At 48.6% G+C, this 26,636-nt stretch overlaps 1 protein-coding gene across 1 annotated transcript in view; it reads right to left on the bottom strand.

The window, feature by feature from the left end:
- The window catches only part of ZDHHC9 (zinc finger DHHC-type palmitoyltransferase 9), a 39,974-nt gene extending 18,279 nt beyond the window's left edge, over positions 1–21,695 (bottom strand). Inside the window, exons 1-3 of the mRNA XM_065410838.1 lie at positions 21,644–21,695; positions 21,118–21,268; positions 19,200–19,465 (exon numbers count right to left, since the gene is read on the bottom strand). Coding sequence (XP_065266910.1) covers positions 19,200–19,366 — 167 coding nt within the window. The 5' untranslated portion in view covers positions 19,367–19,465; positions 21,118–21,268; positions 21,644–21,695. The remainder of the gene's footprint in view (positions 1–19,199; positions 19,466–21,117; positions 21,269–21,643) is intronic.
- Positions 21,696–26,636: the final 4,941 nt, after the last annotated feature.

Raw genomic sequence — 26,636 nt, 5'->3', positions numbered from 1 at the left:
GGGATAAGCAGCAGTCTTTCGAACCTGACCCACACAGCCAGTGTCAATTCAAGCCCCAAGTTGGGCAAAAGGCTCGAGGACATATTACTAAAAACTCTCTGGTGGCAAGGTTTTTTTTTGTTTGTTTTTTGGGGCATGTAATCAAAGTGTTTTTGTGAAAAGAATTAAACGTGAATGCTTGCTGGGAAGGGAGTGACATTTTAGGGGGCAGAGGAGTGGGAGGGAATGGGGTGAGAGGCAATGTGGCTGCAATGAGGAGAATAAATAAGGACAGGTAAGTAAGGGAGGTAAAGGGTTGGGGAGGGACAAGGGAAGGGGACAAGAGAGTGAGTGGCAGGGGAACTGGGGGAGAATAGGGGCAAGGGGTGCCACAGCCCCACATTCTCTACAGTGTGCATGCCAAAATCTGGGGGGGTCCTAAGCCTTCGTGTATATGCCAGGATCTGGGGTGGCCCTGCCCATCTATGAGTTCTGACCCACTCCATTGCCCACCCTTCATGTGTGCTGGTTCTGGAGGGACTTTGCCTTTCTGGACTGGTCTGAACTCTCTCCGTGCCCACATGTGAGCTGGGGTCTGGGGAAGCCCTACCCTACTGGGTGGGGAGCTGAAGCCAGGCATATCTGGAGCATGCACAAGCACAGGGTTTCTCAACCTGTGAGTTGGGACCCATAATTGCGTCACCAGAATGTTTCAAAGGGTGTCCCATGGGGCTGGCTGGGTTCGCCTCCCTGCTCCAGACACTGCAGCCTCTGGGGTCCTAGCACCACTCAGGTTTCGCCCTGCCTCCATGACGACAGGAGTCCGCGTAGGACTGCAATCCCATGGGCCAGGTCACAACTCCACTCTCACAAATTTGGTCCACTTGGTGGGAGCGGGGGGGAGGACCTAGCAATGCAGCAACCATGGAGGTTGCGACACCCAGAGCGGAGACACAAGCCCAGCCAGGAGCTGCCAATGTGGGGTGAGTGCCGGGCAGGACCAGAGCGAAACTACTCCAGGACCTTCACCCCCAGGCTATTTACTGGGTCAAGACAAGCCGTAAACATTTACAAATGGGTCCTGACCCCTAAAAGTTTGAGAATCACTGCTGGGGTGAGGAGCTGAGAATGGAGCAGTTCACACATCTCAGAGCTATTGTTTCAGGCTATAGGGAGTGTTCTCATTCAGCTGAGACCATCACATTTAGGTGAATGGGCCATTTCACACCTCTGAGCCTCCCATGCTTTCAGGATTATCCTGGGCTGGGGCTTTGACTATAGCAAAGCAGTTGCTGATACATTTCATAAATATTATAGCAGAACAGCCTCTCTGCTTCAGTTAAGACTGTGGGATTTTTCTGTTTAAAGGACAATTTTTCTAAGTGTTCTAAAATCTGCATGCTTACCTGGCTAGTCTTTAAATTTGCTGTGCTTTGTGGTGGTGCAGGGTAGGCTTAGTGAGCCAAATCGGAGGTCATTTGGGCAAGAGGTTCCTATGATACAGGCTCCCCTCCCAAACCTGCACCCCCCAAAACTAGCTTTTTTTGAAGTTCACAGATTCCACCAATCTTTTTGTGCACACATAGCTTCTAAAATGCTAATAGCTTAATGGGCTGGGAAGGAGAGGGTGAACTGGATGAGAGACACACAGTCTTCTCTCACATGCTTAAAAGTTACTGTAACCACCAGTAATGAAACTGTCAAGTTCTTGGGACACACACACCATGCCTGAGATTTCCCACAGACTCGGTTATCAACTACACACTCAAAAAGAACAACCACTATCCCCATCCCACTACAGCTAGGGCTTGATATCTACAATTAAAAGCTAGGCTGAGATAGCTACATTGGGCAGGGGTAGGACACACCACACCCCTGGCCGTGACACACAAAGTCTATGCCAGAGGCTAGGTCTGCATAGCTGCTTCCATCAACCTAGATAACTTCATTCAACACTGTTGGAAAAACCCCTTCCAGCAGTATAGGCTGCATCTATGCCAGAGGTGGGCAAACTACGGCCCGCGGGACCATCCCTGAGCTCCCGGCCGCGGAGGCTAGCCCCCGGCGCCTCCCCTGCTGTCCCCTCTCCCCCGCAGCCTCAGCGCGCCGCACCGACAGCGCTCTGGCCCGCCGCTCCTGTTGGGCAGCATGGGTGGCGTGGCTGGCTCTGGCCGGGCTGCAAGTTCCTGCTGCTCTGAGCAGCATAGTAAGGGAGCGGGAAGTTGGATAAGGGGCAGGGGGTCCTGGGGGCAGTCAGGGGACAGGGAGCGGGGGAGGGGGGGTTGGATAGGGGGTGGGGTCCTGGGGGGCCGTTAGGGGTGGGGGAGTCCCAGGAGAGGGCAGTCAGGGAACAAGGAGCAGAGGGGGTTGGATGGGTCGGGGGTTCTGAGGGGGGTAGTCGGGGGTGGGAAGTGGGAGGGGCGGATAGGGGGCAGGGTCCAGGCTGTTTAGGGAGGCACAGCCTTCCCTACCCGGCCCTCCATAGCGTTTCACAATGCCGATGTGGCCCTCGAGCCAAAAAGTTTGCCCACCCCTGATCTATGCTAAGGGATTAGGGCAGCATAGCAATGTCAGTATAGTCTCCGTAGTATAGCCATACACCTGCAGGATTGGGGGGCACTTAAGAAACACATAGCAGCAGTGTGACTTAGCAGAGAGAACACTGAACTGGGACTACTAAAACCTGGGCTCTATTCCCAGCTTTGACACGGATTGTCAGGAAGCAGGGCCTGCAGCAGAGCCAGTCACCAGGGAACTCTAAGAGGACAGCTGGCCTGTAGAAGGCTGACTGATTGGTGGAAAGAGTCAGACGACCAGATCTTAAACCCAGCAGCAACAGCTCAAAGCATTCTTCCACAACTGCAAAAGCTCCTGTGCCAGCTTGTTCCCAGTCCAGCTCCTGCCTAGTTCCAGCCTTGTTCCTGCCCCACTCCAGGTAACCTGGCTCTGACATCTGGCATCCATCGGTGATCAGGCACAGTATACTTTGACTCCCCGTCTTGCTGACAATCCTGTTTGCCAAGAGCCGAGCTGGGACCAGCAACCCTTTGCAGCTTACACAATCCTCCAGAGACACAAAGACAATCCAAAGGGGCCCCCAGAAACCCTGTTAAATATCAACATTATGTTGACAGGTTTGACCAAAAAAAAAAAAAAAAAGCTGACACCCTACCACCCCATTGCAGCTACATCTACCCCATTGACCTCTAGCCAGGAGCAGAGGTTTCCTGGGGCGCATTCACTCCATCTCCAAACTCAAACTTAGCTGAATGACATCCTCATTTTCTCCGAATCTCCACAATCATCATGTTTGCACAGTCTTGGAGAGACTTTGCCAAAACCATACCTATGTGAAGCTTAAGAAATACAAGTCTGATAAGGACATGGCGAAATTCATGGGCTATCTCATCATGCCTGAGGGACTCACCATGGACCCGCATAAGGTGGCTGCAATATCTGACTGTGCCTCATCCAAGGGTGTACACGGGGTGCAGCAATTCCTGGGATTTGCCAGTTTCTACAGGCGAGTCTCTAGCCTGGTTGCACCCATAATGACACCCCCGCAAAAGGGGAACCAGTTCACCCGGTCCACAGTATCTCAGTCAGCCTTTGATTGGCTGAAGAGGATGTTCACCTCAGCATCCATCCTGATTCTCCCAGATCCCACTAAACCATTTAGGATCGAAGCAGAAGCCTCAAATTTTGCCATTGGTGCAGTTTTATCTATCATGGGGGCCCCCACAACCAACTCCACCCCTGAGCCTTTTATTCTTGGAAAGCTAATTCCAGGAGGAAAAAAATTATGATATTTGGGACCAGGAGCTACTGGTTATCAAAGTGGCTTTCAAGGAGTGGAGTTACCTACTAGAGGGAGCCCAATTCCCAGTCCAAACTCCTGACAGCTCACAAGAACCTGGAATACCTACAGACTACTAAACATCTTAACCAACACCAGACTTGCTCACTTTGACTTTGTGGTAGCCTTTCGCCCAGGGACAAGAAACAGGAAGGCAGATGCTCTATCCCGCAAAGACAAATATCTCAAACCCGGTGAAGAGCTCTCTTCCACTATGCTCATGGTGTCCAACTTTGTCAATGGAATGATCGACAACAGTCTGACATCCTCCTTCCATTCCCTGATGACCCATTCGCAACCCAGATCTGCCAGATCCTGAATTATGCAGGTACCAGACCTAACGCCAAGTTCCAACAACAGAACTCGGTCGCAACTGTTGTATTTATGTTCTGGAGGGACAACCTAGGCTTCAGGTAGGGAAGCCATGCTATGGTTTGCCACTTGTGGGCCATTTTGGCCAATTCTAGACCTGGAATCTGATCTCAAGTTGCTTCTAGTGGCCAGGCCAATGATCTTACATCAAGGATTATATAAAAGGTCCTGCAACCTCTGTGCCTGAACCAAGACTGCACCATCAAAACTCCTAGGTCTCCTCCAGCCTCTGCCGATGCCTCCATGGCCGTCTACTATATCAGTGGACTTCTGGACTTCACTATAGAACTGCCACATTCTCAGGGACACACAGTAATCCTGGTTGCCACCCACCTCCTACCAAAGATGGCACACTTCATTCCATACCATTACTGTTCCTACCACATAGGAGATGGCTCGGCTTGTCCTGGACAATGTCTTCTGCAACCACAGGTTACCAGTAGATATTGTATAGGACTGGGAACCTCAGTTCATTTCCTGATTCTGGTGGCATTCTGACTCCTTGGCATTGAATCCCTTGCCTCATCCAGCTATCACCCACAGACTCATGGGCAAACAGAGAGTCAAATCTTGGCACAGTATCCTTGCTGCTTTCTGAGTTACCACCAGGACAACTGGTTCCCCCTACCGTGCCACACCAAATTTGCGTGTTAACAATGCAATCCACACCTCAGTCCAACATAGTCCATTCTTTGCAAACTACGGCTTTCACCCCCACTTCCACTCAGACTTACTGGTAAGTTCCCCAGTGCCAGCTGCTGTGAACTAGCCTCCATCCTATACCAAGTGACCTATACCGGGAGATCAAGGAATACTTTCAGTACACCAATGAAGCCTATAAACACCAAGCAGACCAAAACTGTTAGGGTGGCCCCAATCTGGCCATAGGGGACAAGGTATGGCTCTCTGCCCATCTGCCAAACTAGATTACCAATACCTGGGCTCTTTAAAATATTAAAGAATGGTTAAACCCAAAGGCCTTCAGGTTACAGCTGCCAGAGTCCTTGAAAATCTACCCATCTTTCACATCTCACCTTTTAAAGCTGTAAAACAGGATCCTATACCCAAATTGATCAACTCACCACACACAGGTCTGCAGACAGAAGGAGTACTTGGTCCACCAAATCCTTGACTCTTGGCGAGTTAGGGGAAGCCTCCAGTAACTGGTAGGCTGAGGAGACTATGATCCAGGAAAGCAGTCTTGGGAACTGGGAGAGAATATTCATGCCCTGGACATATTTGAGAGTTCCACTGGCAGTACCCCGAGAAACCAGGCCATGAGGCTCCTAGCAGGCACCCTTCGGTGGGGGGAGTACTGTCAGGAATCAGGTCCTGCAGCAGAGCCAGTCTCCGGGTGACCTAACGAGTGCAGCTAGCCTGTAGTAGGCTGCCTGACTGTCTACACTGCCTGATTGGGTGGAAGTCAGCAAACCAGCTCTCCACTTCAGAAGCAGTTTGGCAGCTGCTCAAAGCACTCACCCATGGCTGTGACAGTTCCTGTGCCTGCTTGTTCCTAGCCTTGCTCCCACCTTGTTCCAGCCCTCTTCCTGTGCCCGACACAGCCCTGCCCCCAGCCTTGCCTCACTCCAGGTTACTGGCTCTAACCCTGGGCTCAGATTCCTGACTTCTGACTTCATCTCTGACCCTTGGCTCTGACCCCAGCTGCGATCCTGGGCTCTGATTCCTGGCTACCAACTCCTGATCCAACCCCTAGGCACAACCACCCATGTCCCAGTCTCTGACACTGGCCTGCTGGATGACTTTGGCCAAGTGACTTCATCTCTCTGTGCCTCAGTTCACACATTTCTACAATGAAAATAATGATGTTTCCTTCCTTAAGGATACTAGCCTTAAGTAAGATCTAGGTATCATCATCACCTGGCCACAAAAACATCTGGGCTGCATTCCTACATGATAACTACAACTGCCTACATGACCACTACCTCCTACCAACCCTTCTCTTTGTTAAAAAAATTAGGAAATTAAATGGCAAAAGAATTTGTTAATGCAGAGTGAAGGTTGCCCAGTGATAGCTCATGCCCTTCCAGAACGTCTAGGTCAGTAAAACTCAAACTTATGAAAACCAGGAAGTACAGAGTCACGGTGCACACCCACGCAACCTTTGCTCAAAGAGGGTAGAGTTATGTCCCAATAAGCCCAGAACACACACACACACTCAGTCTGCCTTTGCCCTGTACTGAACAGGAGCTCCCTACACTCATACACTTAGTAGATGCGGGGGTCTTTTCGTGGAGTAGCCTAAATTATACAACTCCTTCAAATCCTTTACCCTTATGTAATACCATCACACATTGAACTTTCACTTACTATCATTAAACCCACAGGCCACACATGTTCCAACTAACTGCTGATACCCCCATGGCAAGAAGGCCCGTGCCCTGCTACTGACACAGTGCTGATATGAGACATCCTGGATCTCTCATGGTACAGATGCACCTCTTTCCTTCTGTCACACACACAGGGGGTCAAGGAGAGGGGCTCAAATATACCCACATAGGGCCACAGACATTCAGATCACTTCATATCACAATCACAGCTCTTCCAAGCTGCTCCAACTAATTTCTCTACCATTCAATACAGCTACACCGTGAATGTAATTGGAGTTCATGCAGCTAGTGGCTATCACCAATTCCAGGAGGGTGGAGTTAAGATTGTATGGACCTTTACCTTAACTCTGTATTTCCTCATTTTCACAATGCTTTTCTCAACTTTGAATAATTAGTCACTGAACTGAACTAGTTGGATAAACTGAAATGAAGGAACCGTTCTCTGCACCTGCAGAAGAAACTACTCCTGTCAAAAGCCGGTGTAGCACTTCAGCAAACTCTAGTTTTCAGGTGCTCAGCCAGTAACTTCTACTAATTCAGCGCTTTGACTTTCTTTAAAACTTCAGCAGTAAACATGTACTGCTTGATTTATTAAAATTTTATTTAAGTGATTTTAATAGATTATAGTAAGCTTGACTTAACATAGGATATAACTTTTTTAAATGTATGTAAATTTTAAAAAATAGGATTTAAATAAAAACATTTTTTTTTTTTTTTTAAACAATGGTATCTACCCTCTTTCTACATCAAGTCCCTCTCTGAATCTTACTAAGCTCTTGGCCTCAATGAACTCCTGTAGCAGTGAGTGCCCAGTCTAATTACACAACATGGGACAAAGTCTTTCCTTTTATCAGTTTTAAGCTTGCCAACTTTCAGTTATTTAATGTCCCTTTGTTCTTGTGCTATGAGACAGGGAGAGCAAACATTCCTGATATCTCTTCTCTAGACCAGTGGTTCTCAAACTTATTTGATCGGGCTGGCCCCCATTCTTTGTGTGTTTGTTTACGCTCCCCTGCCATAACAAGTAAATATACTGCTGCCCAGGCAGAATGGAGAGCAGCAGCTGCTAGCTAGGTGCCCAGCTCTGAAGGCAGTGCTGTGCCAGCAGCAGTGCAGATGTAAGGGTGGGGTGGCAATGTTAAATGTGAAAAGCCCCATTGCCACCCTTACGTCTGTACTGCTGCTGCCACCCTGGGGCTGACAGCTGGCGCCTCAACTGGAGCCCTGCCACGTCCTCCAGGTGAGGGACTGGTGGGGGAAGGGGGCGTGCAGGAAGGAGAGCCTGAGACCAAGCTGTCTCCTGGTAAGGGATGTGGGGGGAGAGAGAAGGAGAGTCCAAGCCAGAGCTCTCTCCTCCCCCCAAAAAGGGGGGGCCCACAGCTCATGCCTCCCTTGGCACATTCCTGTGCATCCCTTGGGAGGCCCGCCCCATAGTTTGAGAACCGCTGCTCTAGACCATTACTTTATATTTTGTATCATAATCCCTCTTAATCATCACCTAAGGAAAACAACCCCAATATTTTCAATCTCTTCTGCACTTTTCCAGACGCCTACTCATTCTCATCACTCTTCTCTGAACCCCTTCTAGTTCTGCAGTCTCCTTGTTGAGATGGGGTGACCAGCCCTGCTTATAGTAATCCAGATGAGGTTCCACCATTAATTTATATAACCGCTCTATAACACTCTGTATTACTTTTCATCCCATACCTCATGCCTCCTAACAGCTTGTTTGTTGTTTTGACCACAGCTGCACGTTCAGCAGAAGTCTTCACAGTGATGGCCAGATCCCTTTCCAAAGTCGATACAGTTAATTTAGAACCATGTAAGATGTGAGAGTTCAAAACCACCAAGCAGAGTTTTGAACTTGAAAAGGGAGAAGTGCTAGAGATTCCATGAAGTCCGCTAGGGACTTTGCTTCTGATTTTACATGGAAGGCGCTCAGATACTACAGTGACACATTGAAGTATAAAACAGACATTCTTCCCTCCCATGTGCATTACTTTGCACTTATCAATGGTGAACTTCACTTGCCATTGTGTTGCTCTTTCCCCTACCTTGGTTAGGTCCCTCTGACAGTCCTCTCTGGACTTGACTAACCTAAGTAACTTTGTGTCATTTGCAAATTTTGCTACCTCACCACTCACCCCCTGCTTTCCAGATCGTAAATATATTAAATATAGGCTGTAGCATGGAAACTCGAGGCCCGGCCGCTAACCTTTTGCCCTGATGAAAGTTGACCATTTATTCCTACTCTTTACTTCCTGTCTCCTAGATTGTTTTTGATCCATGACAATAGGTGATGTGTCTGCCAGAGTGACCTATGCCTCTACAGTAGCTACCAGCTCCAAATAGCCTACACTGTTGCCATCTAGTGGTTTATTGCTTGAACTGCTTTCCCTAATAAGAAGAGGAAAGGCAGAGAAGGTATTTGTGTGCTACTATCTGTTCCTATTGTCTGAGAGTTCCTTGCAACGCACTGGAGGGATTCCTAGCTGGTCTTCTAGGACACCTAGCCGGACACTTGTTTACTGGCTAGTTGTTGGATTTATATTTTCTCTATTTAGCCAAGCCACTGTCTCATTTTGGATTCCCAAAAGGTGACAGCTTGCACAGATGATAGGCTGGTTTCTGCCTAATAAATTCATATCAAGGTTTCTATTGAGAACATGGTTCTCATCCCTTGTTGATGCGTGAGCTCTAGAATCGCAAATTCCCCTGCATGATTTCAGTATAGGAGTCATAGGTATGTCTAGAGTGCAATTCAAGGTGTGATTGGCAGCATGAGTAGACATACATATCCAAACTAGCTTTAGTCTGTCTAGCTCGGGGTACTGGTAGGTTTGTAGCTGTGGCAGCATAGACTTCAGGACAGGCTAGCCACTCAAGTAAGCGCCCAGGGTCCCAGGACGGCTTGCACAGCTCACATTAAAGCCTGTGCTGCTGCAGCATCACTGCTAGTGGTACTTGTGCTGAGCGGAAATGCAGTCAGAGCAACAACTGATAGATGAACCACCACAGAAAAGAAATATGATAGAAGAAGCCAAAAGGTAACTACGACATGTGAGACAGAGACGAATTTGGAGTCCTTCAAAGGCTCTAAAACACCACCTACATAAAAATGCCAAATGAAAGCATTCAGGCACATGAAGAAGTGACGTGCAGAAAGACAGCTACATTCAGAAACAGCTTATTTTAGACCAGATTTTTGTTTGTTGCTTTATAATACTGGTATGATTTCACTTATATCTCATTGATGGGGGCAGGGGAGAATGAAGACAAGTTATATAGACCTCGCCTCAGCAGGATATGAATTCACTTTGAAATATACCTTATCCACTCAGCTACACAATATAATTACTTCACTGGGGAAAGTCAGAGGGATTATTTTGGCCACAGGAGGAAGCCCATAGGTTCCCCCCACCCTCCAATAATGCATGACACATGGAGAATTAAACCAAAACCTCAGTAGAAGGGCCACAAAGCTGAAAGTATGATCCATAAAGTGATCCACATGCAAACTCCACTTATTGCGGCCTTCTGCTACAAAAGTGAGAAGCATTTCATCACATTTTGGTTCACCACAAGCCAAGCTTCTATCTATACGCACTTTGAGCCTGAACCAAATCTCTCCATTGGAGACAGGCCTGTGTATCTGCTCTGGGTATATGGTCAGATGGTTACAGGAAGAATGAGGGTGTTTGGTAATGTCAGGGCCATTCCCCCCTCAGGTTTGAAGCAGTACAGCAAGCAATGGGAGAGCTCATCCTCTCACGCAGCCCAGTCACTGTTGCTTCTAAATTACACAGGGCAGAAAAAGTGCAAGCTTCAGAGTATCAGAAAGCAAGAGTGCACTGAGCATTTCCTTTTAACACAGAGTAGACAGAGACACTCTCAGCCAGGTTACCTGGGGAGCAACACAAGGGAGCATGTGTAATGAAAGGCACCAGTACCCACATTACCAACCTCCCCCCAGCGTGAGTGACAATATGAACTAGCCTTGTTAGGGTTCTGGTCCTTCAACAGCACCCACTTGGAGTGTTGATGGGGGTGGTACAGTTGCTCAAGTGGGGGTGCCCAGTAGCACTTTAAAAGGGATGCAGCCTCAGCCCTCTAGCCGCTTCCCTCTGGATGCTCACCCCTTCTTGAGTCATAGGGGGAAAGCAACTGAGGAGTAGGAAAATAAACAAAAACATGCAGCCAGTTCAAGCTGGGCTGCTGGCCTCTTTTCCTTCAGAGGGGACATGGATGGGCCACACGCTGGGTCAGCAGCAGAGGAATATGATACAGCCCCCTTCGCCTCAGAGGACTTGGGCCTCCTTTTAGGCGGGGGTAGGCTCTGTCCTCCGCCAGGCTTCTCCCTGAGAGCAGGGAGGCCCAGCACTCTGCCCTGCTCTCAGGCTACATTTACATTACGAGATAGGGGCGTGTATGCATATGTTAGCACACATTGAGCTGGCACGAGTATAAATAGCAGTGTAGCCATGGTAGCACAGGCAGTGGGAAGCACAGGTCAGCTGTGCGGAGTACAAACCAGCCTGAAACCGGTGGGTATGTACTCAGCACAGCTCAGCCATGCCTTTGCTGCCGCTACCCGTGGTACCGTGGCTACACTACTATTTATACTCAGGCTAGTTCAAGCAGCTTTAATGTACACGTACACAAGCAGAGGAATCACATCCTTAGCTCACAGCTTAGACATACGCTCAGAGCTGCCCACTGCTCAGTTGAGCTTCCCCACTCTTGAACTCCTCCATTCTTGACATGACTTGCAGATGCGGTGGGGCCACTCCAGAGCACCTTCTTAAACCTTTCCTATCTGTTGTGGAGTTTATCCATCTCATCACACACCTTTGGGGTTGGGGGGCAGGGTGCTGTTAGCTGGTGTTTGGATCTCCACCATCCCATTAAAAAATTCAGCATTTCGATTCACCTCGCCAGCCCAATGGAATATTTGGAAGCTATAGGGTTGTAGGGACAGGTACCAGCACTTTATCCTTGGATTGGTGTTTTTCATGGTGTTCAGCCACCTAAATGGTTTACGATCAGAGAAAAAGGGTCCCCAGCAGACGATACCTTGGAGTCCATGGCCCATTTCACTGCCAAGGCCTTTTTCTCAATGACAGAATAGGTTCTCTCTGGGGTACAGCTTTCAACGTATGTACAGTATGGGTGTTCTCCCTCAACCTCTTGAGAAAGAGCTGTCCTCAGCTCTACCTCTGAGGCCTGTGTTTGTAATATAAAACTTTTTGAGAAGTCTAGATTAATAAAGAACTGGTTTCTGAGCCATATAATCCTTTAGTGTCTTAAAGACCTCATAGCAGGACTCAGAACACTGAACCTTTTTTGAACATCCAACCTTTACAACATACATGAGCGGAGCTACAACAGTGACAAACTGCGATGATACCAGGCCAGTCCCAAGAAGCACCATACTTGTTTGTTTGTCATGGGGCTGGGACAGGCTGCCAAAGCTTGGACGTTGTTGACCAGTGGTTATACTTGGCCTTCTCCAATAGTATAGCCTAGATATGTGGCCTTGCGGTTCCCCACTTTACATTTTGCTGGGTTTGCCATCAGGCCTGCAACTATGAGGGACAAAAGGACTGCTGAGACCTGTCTTACATGGCTAACCCAATCTTGGCTGTAAAATTATCCAAGCGTGTATTGCCTATATGGCTGCAGAATGTAGTCCATTGGCCTCTGGAAAGTTACTGCTACTCCACAAAGGTCAAAGCGCAGTGTTCTTAACTGATATAAACCAAAGGGCGTGGAAAAAGCAGGTCCCTCACACACACCCCTCCAGGATCCTGGCGTCCAGGGTATTTACTAATATCCTTTTGTGAAATCTAAGGCACTTATATATCTGGCAGCTCCCAGACTTTCCAACAGCTCATCTATCCTTGGCATTGTATGTGTGTTGAACTTTGATACTGCACTGATCTTTCAAAAATCAATGCAGAAACGTATTGTGCCTTCTGGCTTTGGCACAAACACAATGGGGCTTCTCCATTCACTGTGCGATTCTTCCCAGGGTAAGCATAGCCTGTGGTTCATCCCAAATTGTGTCCCACATTATACAGGGGAGAGTCCAGGGAGTCTCCTGGGCACATTATCACAGCACCATATCGAGATGGTGGTATGCCAAGTTGGCTGATCCTAGTAAGGATGAGAACTCAGTGGGGAATGAGTCAACTAGATACTGTACCTCAGCTTTTTATTTGGGTTGAAGCATCTCTCCCATCTGTACAGGGTTGGTTGTTTGGGTCAAGGGTGCCTGGGGTCCTAATTCAGGATCCGAAGGATAAAGGGCTATGAAGCCCCTTGACTTTCCAGGCTTTTAAAATGATTCTGGAGGTATATATGTGGGTTTTTTGTTTTTTTCCTTTCTTTTCTTTGGCTGCTGGACCTCGGGGCCAACCTGTCTCACCACCTCAAATGACCATTGCCATAGGCCAGTAATTTGGATTCTGAGCTAAACAGCAATAATAGTACTCAATCACTTGGTTTGAACACCGCAATCAGGCCCCTCAATCGTAGGCTTTTTCGGGCCCGCTGGGCATTTAGCAGGTTTTCTTTGGTGAATACCCCTAAAACAGTGGTGGGCAACCTGCGACCCATCAGGGTAATCCGCTGGCGGGCCGCGAGACAGTTTGTTTACAGTAACCGTCTGTAGACAGTAACCATCTGCTCACAGCCCACAGCCCATGGGCCACAGGTTGCACACCACTGTCCTAAAGTCTTAAATTTCTCCTAGCTGGTGAACATACTGTACTATGTTCATTGTCTGTGGCCCTTGCTCTTCCCAGGTTTTGCAAAGCAGATCTAGGATACGCTGTGACTGCCAGCCATATAGGAGCTTGAAAGATAGCACGTGATGTGGGGAGGGATAGCTCAGTGGTTTGAGCACTGGCCTGCTAAACCCAGGGTTGTGAGCTCAATCCTTGAGGGGGCCATTTAGGGATCTGTGGCAAAAATCTGTCTGGGGATTGGTCCTGCTTTGAGCAGAGGGTTGGACTAGATGACCTCCTGAGGTCCTTTCCAACCCTGACATTCTATGATGTTAGTTCCCTGATTAGTCAGGATCTCCTGTGGTATTGCTATCTGGACAAAGAGCTTTATGAGTTCCACCACGATGGTAGCTACATTTGTAGAGTGCAAGGGGGTGGCTTTGGGATACTAGGTCACGTAGTCAAGGATGACCAGAATGTGCCGATACCCCCACAGCATTCTTTTTCAGGGGTCCCATGAAGTTCATCCCTATTATCTCAAAAAGGTCCTCAACTAAGGGGTGCTTTGGAAGAATGGCTAATTGGCATGAGGCACAGTAGTCAGACATCTCTGCATACACTGGGCCAGTAGATGTGGACCACTACCCAACTGATGGTTTTTTCCCCTCCCCAAGCATCCTGCAAAAGGAATTGAATGGGCTAGTTGTAAGACTTCCTGTCTTTAACTCCCAGGGCTAGGAGTGGAGTTCTTACCTCCCATCTGCCCATTTCATTCAAGGCTGTAAATCCATTCATCCCTGACCTTAAAGTACAGCCACTGGGGATCTATCACTACTCCATTCATCACAGCCCAACTTAGCATCTGATCAGCTCACTACTCTTGGACAAAACTGGTGTTTTGGACTAGAACGTTAGCCTCCTGAGACTCGGGGAGTTGAAGGTCCCCTGATTTGGCTGGAAGTCCCCTCACTAGAGTCCTCTTCCTCCGCTATCCCCACCAGTTTTGATGGTTCCAAAAATGCTTCTGTCTGTGAAAGTGAGCTGTTCCATCAGGTAGCCAGCCAGTCAGCCACCCTATTCTTTCAGGATGTCGCCAAACCAACTAATTGGTCCCTCACTAGGATCTGGCTATATCCCAATTCCACCAGCCCAGTAACTGCCTTCCCATCAATCCATATTGGTTCAAACAGGTTGGCAGGGGCCCTTTTCTACATCTGGATTTCTGCCCTCCAGACTGGACTATAGCTACAGTTGATAAAGGGGCAATCTCAGTGTAGTTGTCCTGGTTGTGCACATGAAAAGCAGACCCCAGGGACTAGACAAGAGGTATATCCCAAGGTGTGGGTAAGGCTTTTCCCAATGGGGTGGCCCCTTTTTGATGTCCAGGTGCCCCCAACCTTGATCTGCCCATACAGGTTTGGCCCTAAGTTGCACTAGCTTCTTGGGCACCTCCATCCAAGACTTCACTCCTTTACCTATACCCCTCACAGCCCTTGAGGTAAGCCTGGAGTGCCATACTGGAGGGTTATTGCACCTTGGCTGTCCTTCAGTTCAGACTGCACTGGACCTCGGTCTTCTGGCTGGTTATCTGCCTGCATCCCTGGAGGGCTATCAGCAGACATATAGTTCTTAATTGTGTTAGCTAACACGGTAATTAATGAGGTAAAATCCTAGTGAAAATAAGGTAGTTTATAGTTTTTTTACCTCGAGTTAGTTAACTCCTTTTTTTCCCCCCTAATGAAGACAATGCCCCAGTGTTTCCCTAGGCTTTGGCCTCCCTCTGTAACCACAGGAATTGCCAGACTAGAGAGCCATTGAAGCCAGTATCCCATCTCTGAGAAAGGCTATTAACAGATCCTCCAGAGGTAGCTTCAAGGAACCTACACATGCAATAAAAAGGATGGACAACTCCAATGGTCGTAAAGAAAAAAATTCAGCACCCAGATCATGTGAGACCAAGACCAACAATGGAGCGTTCAACAGAAACTGTCAACAGCTACAGTATGTCCCTCAGAAAGAACAATCAACAGAGCAAACTCTACAGAACAAGAAGTCTCAAGGACTCGAAACCTACCACTGCCAGTTGTTGCAACTAATGGACAGACCGATGACTAAGTTGTTATGCATTCAGGTAATGCAATTAGAAAACCAGTACAATTCAGAGACACTTAACAGACTGATCCATACTGAACTTCAAAGATAATGCAATAGTGCAAATTTTGTAAAATGGTAGGAATGTAGAATTTAAAGGGGGAAATGTAATGGAATGTTAAGACACATTATATTGTTCAGACAGAAGGTGGCCATGTGTGTAACACCTTATTAAGCTTGCCTCAGCCATACCTCACAGAACATTGAAGGACCTTAGTGTCTCTCTCTGGGAAGGAAGCTCTGTGGCCAGTCCATAGCTGGTACAGAAGCCTGACCTGCTAGTAGCAGCCCTGCAACCTACCGTGTACAAAAAATACATGACAGTTATCAAGACCAGCCTCTGAAGCAGGAAAGTTTGTATTCCTTATACATTTTCCCTAATGTAACTGGGAATATTCTCAATCTATGACAGCAAAATTAATAGAAGAATTTGACTAAATGCTTGGCCTCAATGAGTTCCACAGGCTAACAATGTATTGTATAAAAATCTACATCCTTAACAGCTTTTAAATTACTGCCTATCAATTACGTGGGCTGCCCTTTTATTTCTATATTATGAAAAAGGATAAATACAAGTGCACAATTTACCTTCTCTATCTTATTCATGCGTTTGTATAAGTCTCATTTCCCCTTTTATTTCTCTCTCCTTTATTAAACTGCTCTCTTTGTTCAGAAGGATTCCCATGCCACCCATCTCTGGACCCCAATTTCTGAATATATTACAATGCCATATCACTCAAAGGGATGGCCTCCAATACTATTTTCAGGATCTCAATCTATTCCTTTCAACCTAACATTGCCTTTTTCGTCATCCCTACATGGTGAATGGAGATTTTCACAGAGCTGTCTGCAATGACAATCAGGTCATTGCCTGAGGAGTTGCCGTGAACACTTACATTGCTTCAGCACAATTTCAAAAGGACACTTTGGGTAGCCCAAATGCCAGTCTCCTGTGTCATTCCAGAGAGAACATTCGGGTCCTCAGAGTAGAAGAATGCAAAGAATTTTTGCAAACGGGGGTGATCTGTCCCCAAGTCATTTGACCAGAGACGCAGCAAGACAGCAGCATTTGGGATTTAACCCATCTTTTTTTTTTTTGATTGGGACGACAAAGACACTAAAAGAGGGAAGTGTTGAAAACATTAACCCACAAGTCAGAGGCATTAATCAGAGCCAAGCTGAGGAGTTCTGGTTCTGCCCAGGGACAGCCTGCACAGGACAAAGTTCACAAGGCACAGCTGGCTCAAAAACTACATCTGACACTTCCCCATTCCATGGTGTCAAGTATCAGGGGGTAGCCGTGTTAGTCTGTATCTACAAAAACAACAAGGAGTCTGGTGGCACCTTAAAGACTAACAGATTTATTTGGGCATAAGCTTTCGTGGGTAAAAACCTCACTTCTTCAGATGTAGAAGTGAGGTTTTTACCCATGAAAGCTTATGCCCAAATAAATCTGTTAGTCTTTAAGGTGCCACCAGACTCCTTGTTGTTTTCCCCATTCCAGGCATTCCAAAGGCTTGTTTACCTCCCAACTAACGTGTGACCATACAAATGCTTCGGCTGAATTAAATGCGCATTCAAAACACACACACCCCTCATTAGTGTGGGTCTGGTCAGGAGATACTAGAAAAGCCACTTCCGCCCATGACATTCATCCCCTCTCTTCAAAACAATCAGCTGTAACAGATGGAATTTTCTTCAGAAGCTATGGCATTAAGAGAGAAACTCCGAACTACTGCAGAAAGAGAAAGACGTCCCAGCATCCCCCCAGAGCACAGGAAAGTTTAACGCTGCTAGACTGCCCTGAGGCCCCCCCCCCACCCACACCAGAGAGCAGGGCAGACAGCCCTTGAGAGGTGTGTCTCATGGATTCTCTTGACAGGGATGGATTGAAGGGAGCCCTCCAGAGGCCTCTGTTCACCTGAGTGTGTAAAGGGGAGGTAATTACACATCTTACACATTTAAAAGTCAAACGCAAGCTTGGTTCAATCGGCCTCAATACACCATCACCAATAATAGTGACTGCCTGCAGAGTGTGCGAGGCAGAGTAACATGGCTTGCTCTTCCACTGCTGGCCAGACTCTGCAGGGATCCATCATAATAAGCACTTACACAACAGCAGCACTTTATACACATTCATTCATCCTCACAACACCTTGCAAGGCAGGAAGTCTTAGCCCATTTTACGGGGAGGAAATGAATAAAGAGAGGTAAGTATCGTTGCCTAGGGACACAGGCTGAGTCAGTGACAGAGCCAAGATTAGAACTCAGAAGTCCGGATTCTCAATGTCATGCTTACATTACACTCATTGTACAGAAACAGACAGTGTCAACGAAGCAGAGAAGCCAGTTTCACATAGGTTGACTAAATAGCAAATGTGAAAAATCAGGACGGGGGTGGGGGGTAATAGGCGCCTATGCAAGACAAAGCCCCGAATATCAGAACTATCCCTTCAAAATCAGGACATCTGGTCACCCTAGTTTCACAGGTCCAAGCTTGTCTATGACCTGACAGTCCCTTCATTGCTACTGCTAAGACACATGAGACCTGGCAAATCTCTCTATAGGATGTCCCAGAAAGGCCATTCAACACTCAAGGGGTTTCAGCCATATCCTTTATCTAGAGGTGCAAGCCAGGTTCAGGTAAAGTTTTGAGGAAGAAGTCAAGAAAAGATACCTAACTGGGTGACATGTCTAAAAGGCCAGTGAATGAGCAAGCCATAAATGCCTGGGTTACCAGAGTGGAAATTTTGTTTGCCAAACACTGTACATCATCTGCAGCAAACAAGCAGGTTTTAGAAGTGGCAATGTTGGTTGTTTGCAGAAAATGATCTCAAGAGAGGTCCCCTTCCTCGGCTTTCTAAAGCATGCACTGGCCCATCAGCTCAGAGACTTGCTCATCTGTAAAGCCCATCATGTTAGCCAGAGTATCATTCAGGACAATCAGATACCTACCAGCATCACAAATACTCTGAAGGAGGCAAGGCTCAGCAGAGATGGTCCCCCAGAAAGCAGCTGTAAATGAGCCCTCAAGAGACAGCAGAGAGTTGTAACAATCTTGAGACAATCACAAGCCATTCACAAACTGAGCCCTCTTCCATTAAGTCTCCTTCCCCGATGCAGGCCACATAGATCAACTAACTTTCACTCCATTCACAGTAACCATGACACAGTACACCACACTGGCCAACGAGGTGGCACCTCCAGCAACCCTCTTCACACCAGACTGGACTGCCAGCACACTCCCATCTTGGGAGAGGAGAGAGAAATGCAATGACAACGAATCAAGTTACACTGGTTTAACTAAGAGACATTTTTAAACCAGCAAAACTTTTGTGCCTATACTAATCGTAAGAGTACCACCACAGTAATACAGTGTCATGCACGACCAAAGACACAACCCTGATGAGCCCAAAACCTCACATACTTACTGGTTCTATCTTTCCAATAAATGGTCTCATGTCACAAATTGAGACTCCCTAAGAGATTTCTAGCTTTCAGAAAGGATTGAGCAGAAGAACCCAGCAGGTTCTCTGCAAAAACTGGATTTTAATCTGGTGAGCTACACCAAAAATCCCAATATACTAGCTAGCCCTAATAAGAACCTGAGGCTGGCAGGAAATTCCTTCTTTCCTTAACCCAAATCCCAACCCACAAGCCCCTAGGATAGGGGGCAAATTCCTTCCCTCCCCCTCAAATTATGGCAATCAGTTCAGCCCCATAAACCCCTCCAAAAGCAGGGATCTCAGCCCACCATGAACTCACTCAAAAGCAAAGAAGAGGGCACAGGTGCCAAGAATTAAGAAGAGCGTCAGGTAGAAGATGCCCTTCTGCCGGGCCATCATGATGCGACCATCGCAACAGAAGGTGTTCCTGCCTGGCAGCTTCTCCCATTTCCGCATCGCCTTCTTCCTCACCACCATCACCGACATGACTGCTCCTTCACAGGGCGTAGGGCAACCAACTGAAGTCCAGCTTCTGCTCCACCCTCGTTGAAAAACACAGCATCATCAAGAGTCCAGCCACGGCCACTAAAGAGATGAGAGACAAGGACATCACCATGGGCTTGGATGTTATGCAGCAGTGCCCTCCAACAGCACATGGATCAAGGGAGCTGCTCAATTTACAATTAGAGGCACAACATTCTTCCCACCACCTCAAATCCAGCTCCTCCACACACAACCAGCTCTCACAGTTTGAGTCATTCTATGCAGGATATCTGCAGCTGACAGAAATTGTCAGCCTTGCCTAATGGGGAGAGGACAGCCTTTGTAGCTCCGGAGTTCCGCCTTTATATCCACCCTCATGAGGTCATGGCACACAGCATATCTTTGTAGACAAATCTTAATATCTTGCACTTTGTCTAGGTACTTATATTGCCCCATCACTAAAATACACATGCATCACACAAACGTTAGTGAAGTTATATCCAACATCCCAGGGAGGTAGGGATGTATTATCCCCATTTTGCAAACAGGGAACTGAGTCACAGACTAATTAAGTGACTTGCCCATGGACATGCAGGAAATTTGTGACAGAGCCAGGAATAGAACCCAGGTCTTCCAAGTCCAAGTCCCATGCCCCTAGACATCAAACCATCCCTTCTCGCTTCCCTCTTTCAGCCATGGAGCTCACATTACTTAAAGATCATACACATAGTTAGGCAGTTGCAGAGGTTGGATTAGAACCCAGGTCTCCCGACTCCCACCTTCTGGACCTTAGACAGCAGACCACACTACTTACACTTTACAGTCTGGGGTGGGGTTTCCTGGTAACGTGGGTCCATTATGGCCCCTCTAAGATGACTCAGACCCTGTACCCCCATGCAACATGTTAGACCTAAATTATGTGTTGCATGAATCATGTTTGCAGGAGAGGAGCCTCACACCCAACTTTCTTAGGAACATGGCCTCTTGGTTTGCAAGGCACATTGGTGTTGCACCCTGGACACTTTGGGACAGATTCAAATAAATGTAGAACTGAGGTTTATAGTTAATTCAATATGAAAATACAATCAGTATAGCATCCTCCTCCTGTTTCTTAAAAATATATTATATTACTGTTTTACATCACCATCAAGTTTTTAGTTTGCAGCATTATTTTGATATTACCAATAAAAACTGCTTTGTAAAAGATGTTTGGGGGATGCCTTTAGCATGTGGGAGAAGATGCAGCCCTTCATTCCCTGCCTCCTGTGAGAAAGGTCTGAAGGGAGTAACTCTGAGGAGTTGGAACTTCTAGTTTCTCATCTCAGTAATAAGCAGTTTCTGCACTAGACTCTTCCCTACCCAAATACCTTTCACTGCAGTGGACATTCTGGCTAAGTACATTAAGTGGCAGAGAAATAGTTAACAATGTTTACATTTAAGCTGCCATTAGGTTTCAGGTCCATCCCCCACCCAGATAAGGGAAGGGAGCACTTCACACACTCATCTTGGGTGGAGAATTTGTTTTTAAATGAAAGCGAGAGATATGGAGCACAATTATAAAGCCATTTGTGTAGCTACATTACACATGGACTCTGACACATGCAGATCCTGGATTTGCACAAAGCCCCTTCAGCAGAGAAAAACAGAGAAAGGGAATAAACAAAAACAGCAAAACAAAAACGCCAGATTTGGTGGGTGAGACAACAGAGATAGGAACTATTGTCTTCCCCAGCTCACAAGGAGAGACAACCCACCATACCACACAGGGCTCTCTGGACTTTTCTTCTGCACAGCCAGACAGGGCAGTACAGAGGCATCTATAGATACCGCACGCCAGGCAAGCTGGATCCAAAGGAGAGCAGGGAGAGTGGCAGCACACACCTCGGCCCCTGCAGAGCCCTTCACCTGAGGAAAGGAGCACAATGGTTGGGGAGCGGAGAGTGGGGGTGGGAGCTAAATGCCTGCTCCACTGGAACGGGGAACTCCAGGCCTCACTCTAATGGCCTCTAAGCCCTGAGCCAAGGGCTCCAGGGACTGGAGCTCTGCTGCACCCCAGGCAAGGCTGCTCCGTCTAAGGAGCCAGGAGCCAAGCCACAAGCCCCAGACTCAGCCAGCCACACGCACGCACGCACCCACACAACTGGGTACACTTGGCTGTGACAACTCTCCCCTCACCCCAACCGTGACAACCCCACCCCCGGAGCCCCTCGAGCTGTGACACCTCCTCAGGCACCAGGACCCGCTCTGCCTCGCACCCCACCCCGCTGCCGTCCTTCCGACCTGCTCAGCCCCAGAGTCTCCTCACCCGGCGGCCGGTCACGCTGCCGGCTCCGCAGGCCGAGCCGGGCCGCTCGCTCCCTCCGGCATTCGGACTCGGGAGGGGCCACCCAGATGAGGTGGGGCGCGGCAGCGGCTACCATTGGCCCGGCTCGACCTGACGCTCCGCCCCAACACCTGGAACACATTCCTATTGGCTGAGACGTTTGTCACTCTCACCTCCACCCCGATCCTACATCGCTGGGTCCTAGAGAGAGAAATGACCAGAGACGGGGGTGCGGCTCAGGGGCTAGGGGCCCGTGGGCGCGGCCTAAGGGATGGGGGAGCCCAGGATAGGGGTCCGGGGGTGCGACCCAGGGACTAGGAAATGGAGGGCATGGCCCAGGGCCCGCAGCCCAGGCGGTGCAGCACACGGGTGGGGCCACGGGCCCAGGGATGGGGGGCATGGGGCTGGGGGCACAGGGCCAGAGCATAGCCTAGGGGCTAGGGGGCACAGCCTAGGGGATGGGGGTGCACAGGCCCAGGCAGTGCAGCATAGGGGCTGGGGGGTAGGGGCCTGGGTATAGGAGCAAGTGGATGGGGGGCAGGAGTCTGGGGGTGGGGCACAGGGTCTACGGACTGTGGGAGGCCTGAGGGGCAGAGATCTTGGTCTGCATCTTCAAGGTGCCCAAGAGCCTGGGCCCAAGTTACCTAACAGGCCCCCAAAGCTCTGGGCTGAGCACCATGCCTCAGGCCCCATGCAGTTCAGAGCTGTCAACTCAGGGGTCTGCAGGGAACCCCCATCTGAGTGGCTGCCTGTTTTCATCAGGCAGGGCAATGGGGAAAGGCAGCCTATCAGAGCTGCTGCCCAGGCTGACGGACAGTCCATTCCCCCAGCAGTTGTTGTAGCAGGCAGTTCCCAGCCCTTTCTGTTTCCTCCCGCTTTCCCCATCCCTGAGGGGTGGGGATGCTGCCATTCTGTCCCTTCACTAGAGTGCTCAGGGCCTGGCCACTGAGGCTCCTACACAACCCAGCTCCCCTGGGATGGCTGATGTCCCCATCCTCCCATGTGCCCCTACCCAATATGCTGCCCCCTTTCCCATCTCCCTCCCTTTAGGTGGGGCTGCCACCCTGCCCCTCATCAAACCCCCTGATTCCAGCTATGTCTTACCCCAGGAATCTTCTGGTGGAGCCGGTGGGCTCCTCTCTCCCATCCCACTGTCTTCAGCAAACAATAAGATTGGAAAGGCTAAGATATGGGACCCCCACCCTCTGTGGAAAGTACCAAACACCAAGACCACCCTCCTGTACAAGACTGGCATGGGGGCAAGGATTCCACTACCCAGCTGGAGCCATACCCTGGTACCTGTGAAAACTTGGCCATAGGGCCTGCAGCTTGGTGACCATCATGAAAAGGGCTGCCAAGCAGTCCTTCCCCAGCACATTCAGGACATCCTTCAGTAAGCCTGAGTGACACAAACAAAAAAAGAAGGCCCCCTTTCCCCTTTTTGCTTCAGAATTGTCCCCAGTGCCACAAAGAATGTCATAGATCTGAGCTAGCTTATCTGCAAATCAGACAGAAATAAAACCTCACTCTGAGCTGCACTCAACTGCTCACCACTTGGCATAGGTCACTGGTCCAGATTTTTCAGGAAATTAAGTAACCTTTGTTCTCTGCAAGATGAAATATTGCAATTCATTCTTCTTACAGCTTCCTTGGGAGAAAACTCAGAAGCTGCAACTAGTGCCAAATGGCCACATAGGGTTAAAATGAGTGAGATGGCCATGAGCACACAACTCCTGGGCTCTTTCCTCTGGCTTCCCATCTAGTTCCAGGTGCAGCTCCAGGAGCTGATAATTATCTAGAAAGCCCAAAATGGTTTTCTGAGACCCTGCTATCTCGGAGACTGCCTCACTCTGTGCATTAATTCCACTCAGCTCATAGACTTTAAGGCCAGAAGGAACCATCATGATCATAGAGTCTGACCTCCTGCACAGAACCTCACCCAGCCACTCCCATAATAACCCCCTAACCCTGGTTGAGTTACTTTGAAGTCCTCAGATCATGATTTAAAGACTTCAAGTTACAGAGAATCCACCATTTACTCTAGTTCAAATCAGCAATTGACCCCTGCCTCATGCTGCAGAGGAAGACACAAACCCCAGGGTCTCTGCCAATCTGACCTGGGGGGAAATTCCTTCATGACTCCAAATCCGGCGATCAGTTAGACCCTGAGCATGTGGGCAAGACCCTGCAGCCAGCCACCTGGGAAAGAATTCTCTGTAGTAACTCAGAGCCCTCCCCATCTAGTATCCCATCAGCAGCTATTGGAGTTCTTTGCTACTACCTGTTGCAGATCAGCTGGCTACACACCATTGTAGGCAGTCTAGTCATACCAATCCCTCCATAAATGTATCCCGCTCAGTCCTGAAGGCAATTAGGGTATTGTCCCCACTGCTCCCCAGGTGCAATGCTCTTGACGTCTGTGCCCCAGCTAGATGTCATGGGGTGGGCAGCAGAGCATTCTTTATGGCAGCTCCTCAAGTGTGGGATTCTGATCTGCTAGGATCCACTTTGGCAGATTTTTCAAATGTGATGAGAAGTATTTGTTCCCTTTGAGATTGTCATAAATTCAGTCTGTACCCACAGTATCCCTACCTTCTGGCTAGGGGGAGGTTTAGCACTGAGGTTAGCTTCAGGGTGGGGGGAATGGTAAGCTTTAGAGTAGGGTTAGCAATAGCTGGTAGGGGACATGGGCGAGGGTTAGTTTAGGAAATTAAAGTCAGGTGAAGGGGAGTGTCGGGGTTACTGTCAGAGTTAGAGTTATGGGATAGAGTTAAATTAAATTTAGGGTTAGATTTAAGCCTAAGGCAAGGTTGACAGGATGAGAGTTAGGCTACAGTTTAGGGTTAGCATCAAGGGTACAGTGAGGATTAGAATTAGCATCAATATTTAGGGTTAGGGCAATTGGCGAGGCAAGAGGCAACAGGTGGGCCATGGGCTGCTGTACAGAGCTTCTGGACTCGGTCAGGAGAGAGAGCCACTGGGCTCAGGACTAACCCAAATGAACTTTGCTGTAACTTCCTGCTTTCTGTGCTAACAAAGAATTTTCTGCGCTGTGTTCCAAACAACTCACAAACCCTTTTGTTTTTACAATGCTGGCTGAGAGTCGCTGCTGACTGAGGAAGGGGGTTGCATTGCTCCCCTTTGGGGGTGTGCAAGGCTTTCCCAGGTGTCCTATTCAGATGGACTCACTGTGGAGAGCTCCTAGCATGAAACAAGGATGCTGAAGACTCTGAGGTTGTTCCCAGGAGGTGTTGAAGTCAAGGAGACTTGTCCCATTGAGAGTGAACTCTGAGGGGGTTGTCACGCTGAAGAGGTTCCTGCCAGGGATTACCTCTATGCCAGCTTCACTGTTGGCTATGGTGTCAATGATGTATTGTGATCAGTGGAATTGCTGTTGGAGGGCTAAGATTCCCTGGAAACAGGGCCGGCTCCAGGCACCAGCCCAGCAAGCAGGTGCTTGGGGCAGCCAAGGAGAAGGGGCGACACATCGGGCTGTTCAGCGGCAATTCGGTGGCAGGTTCCTCTCCGAGGGAAGCACCTGCCGCCGAATTCCCACCGAAGAAGAAAGCGGCGCGGTGGAGCTGCTGCTGGAATGCCGCCGATCGCGATTGCGGTTCCCCCCCCCCCCGCCGCTTGGGGCGGCAAAAACCCTGAAGCCGGTCCTGCCTGGAAAGACTGTTATTGAGGGGCACCCGTGGAACAGGGAACATGGGGAGTTAGGCTGGGAGCAGCTCAGCCACATGAACAGAGCAAAAAGAACGAGGAGTACTCGTGGCACCTTAGAGACTAACACATTTATTTGGGCATAAGCTTTTGTGGGCTAAAACCCAAATGCCCAAATAAATGTTAGTCTCTAAGGTGCCACAAGTACTCCTCGTTCTTTTTGCTGATACAGACTAACATGGCTACCACTCTGAAACACGAACAGAGCAGTGCATTGGCAGTTATCCCTTGTGTACTTCCCTGTTACCCTCAAAAGCAAAGTGATCCTGGAATGACTTCCTGTTCCTTGTCCTTTCTTGTTAATGTGGGCAAACACAAAATTGCTATGTGGATTGTTAGCTAGTTTTAATCTGCTGCTTCTAAAAGCGGGGGAAGGAAGAAAAACAGAGTAAAAATAGAGCTGCACAGAGAAACAAATGCAGAACATTGTTAATCCTAACATCATTGGCCAGGGTGCTTCTGTGACATCACGCTTTAGGCTTGAGAGTGTGTCTACCAGCTGGGAATGAATACACAACTCTCCTCCTTGATAGAAAGTTGCCAGTCGTGTGATAACTGCCAGCAGAAAGAGATCCTGTTACTACATAGGCTGCCCACCCAGCCATGGGAAAAGATGGTAGTGGACTCATTTACCTTCAGTGGAAAGTAGTATTTGATTACAGTGTACTACTAATGAAATTTCTGGGAAGTCGATGGCTTGCCTGATACAAGAAGCAAGTCAGTGACTGGCAACCCAGAAATTTTGGCAGTCCAGACACTATATTAGCTGACAACAGACTCCAATTTGCCTCAGAACAATTCAAGGAAATTGCGTGTAAATGGGAGTTTGACCCCTATACCTCTTCCCCAGCTTACCTACAGAGTAATGGTAAAGTGAAATCGCTGTGAAAACTGCTGAGAGACTGTTACACAAGACTGTTTTTTCTGGTTCAGACCCCTTGTCAGTATTTTTGGCACACGGGAATCCCGCATCATAGGCGTGCCAAGCAGTGCACTGCAGGCAGTGATGGGATGAAGGACCAAAACCCTGCTACCAATGAGGAGAGACCTATTGCTGCCAGAAGGACAGAGAAGTTGCCAACAGTCACATAAAGCAGGCACTAGAGTACAACATGTCAGCCAAGTACATGTGGGCCCTGGAGACATGCTCTTCTTGAGAATCCAGCCATTATAGAGACACCGGAAGGAGTGGACTAAAGGAGAGGTGAGGGGCACAGTAGCACCCAG

Source organism: Emys orbicularis, chromosome 9 (genome assembly GCF_028017835.1).
Source record: "Emys orbicularis isolate rEmyOrb1 chromosome 9, rEmyOrb1.hap1, whole genome shotgun sequence".
In the NCBI taxonomy this organism is placed as follows: Eukaryota; Metazoa; Chordata; order Testudines; family Emydidae; genus Emys; species Emys orbicularis.
This window is presented reverse-complemented; position numbering and strand designations above follow the sequence as displayed.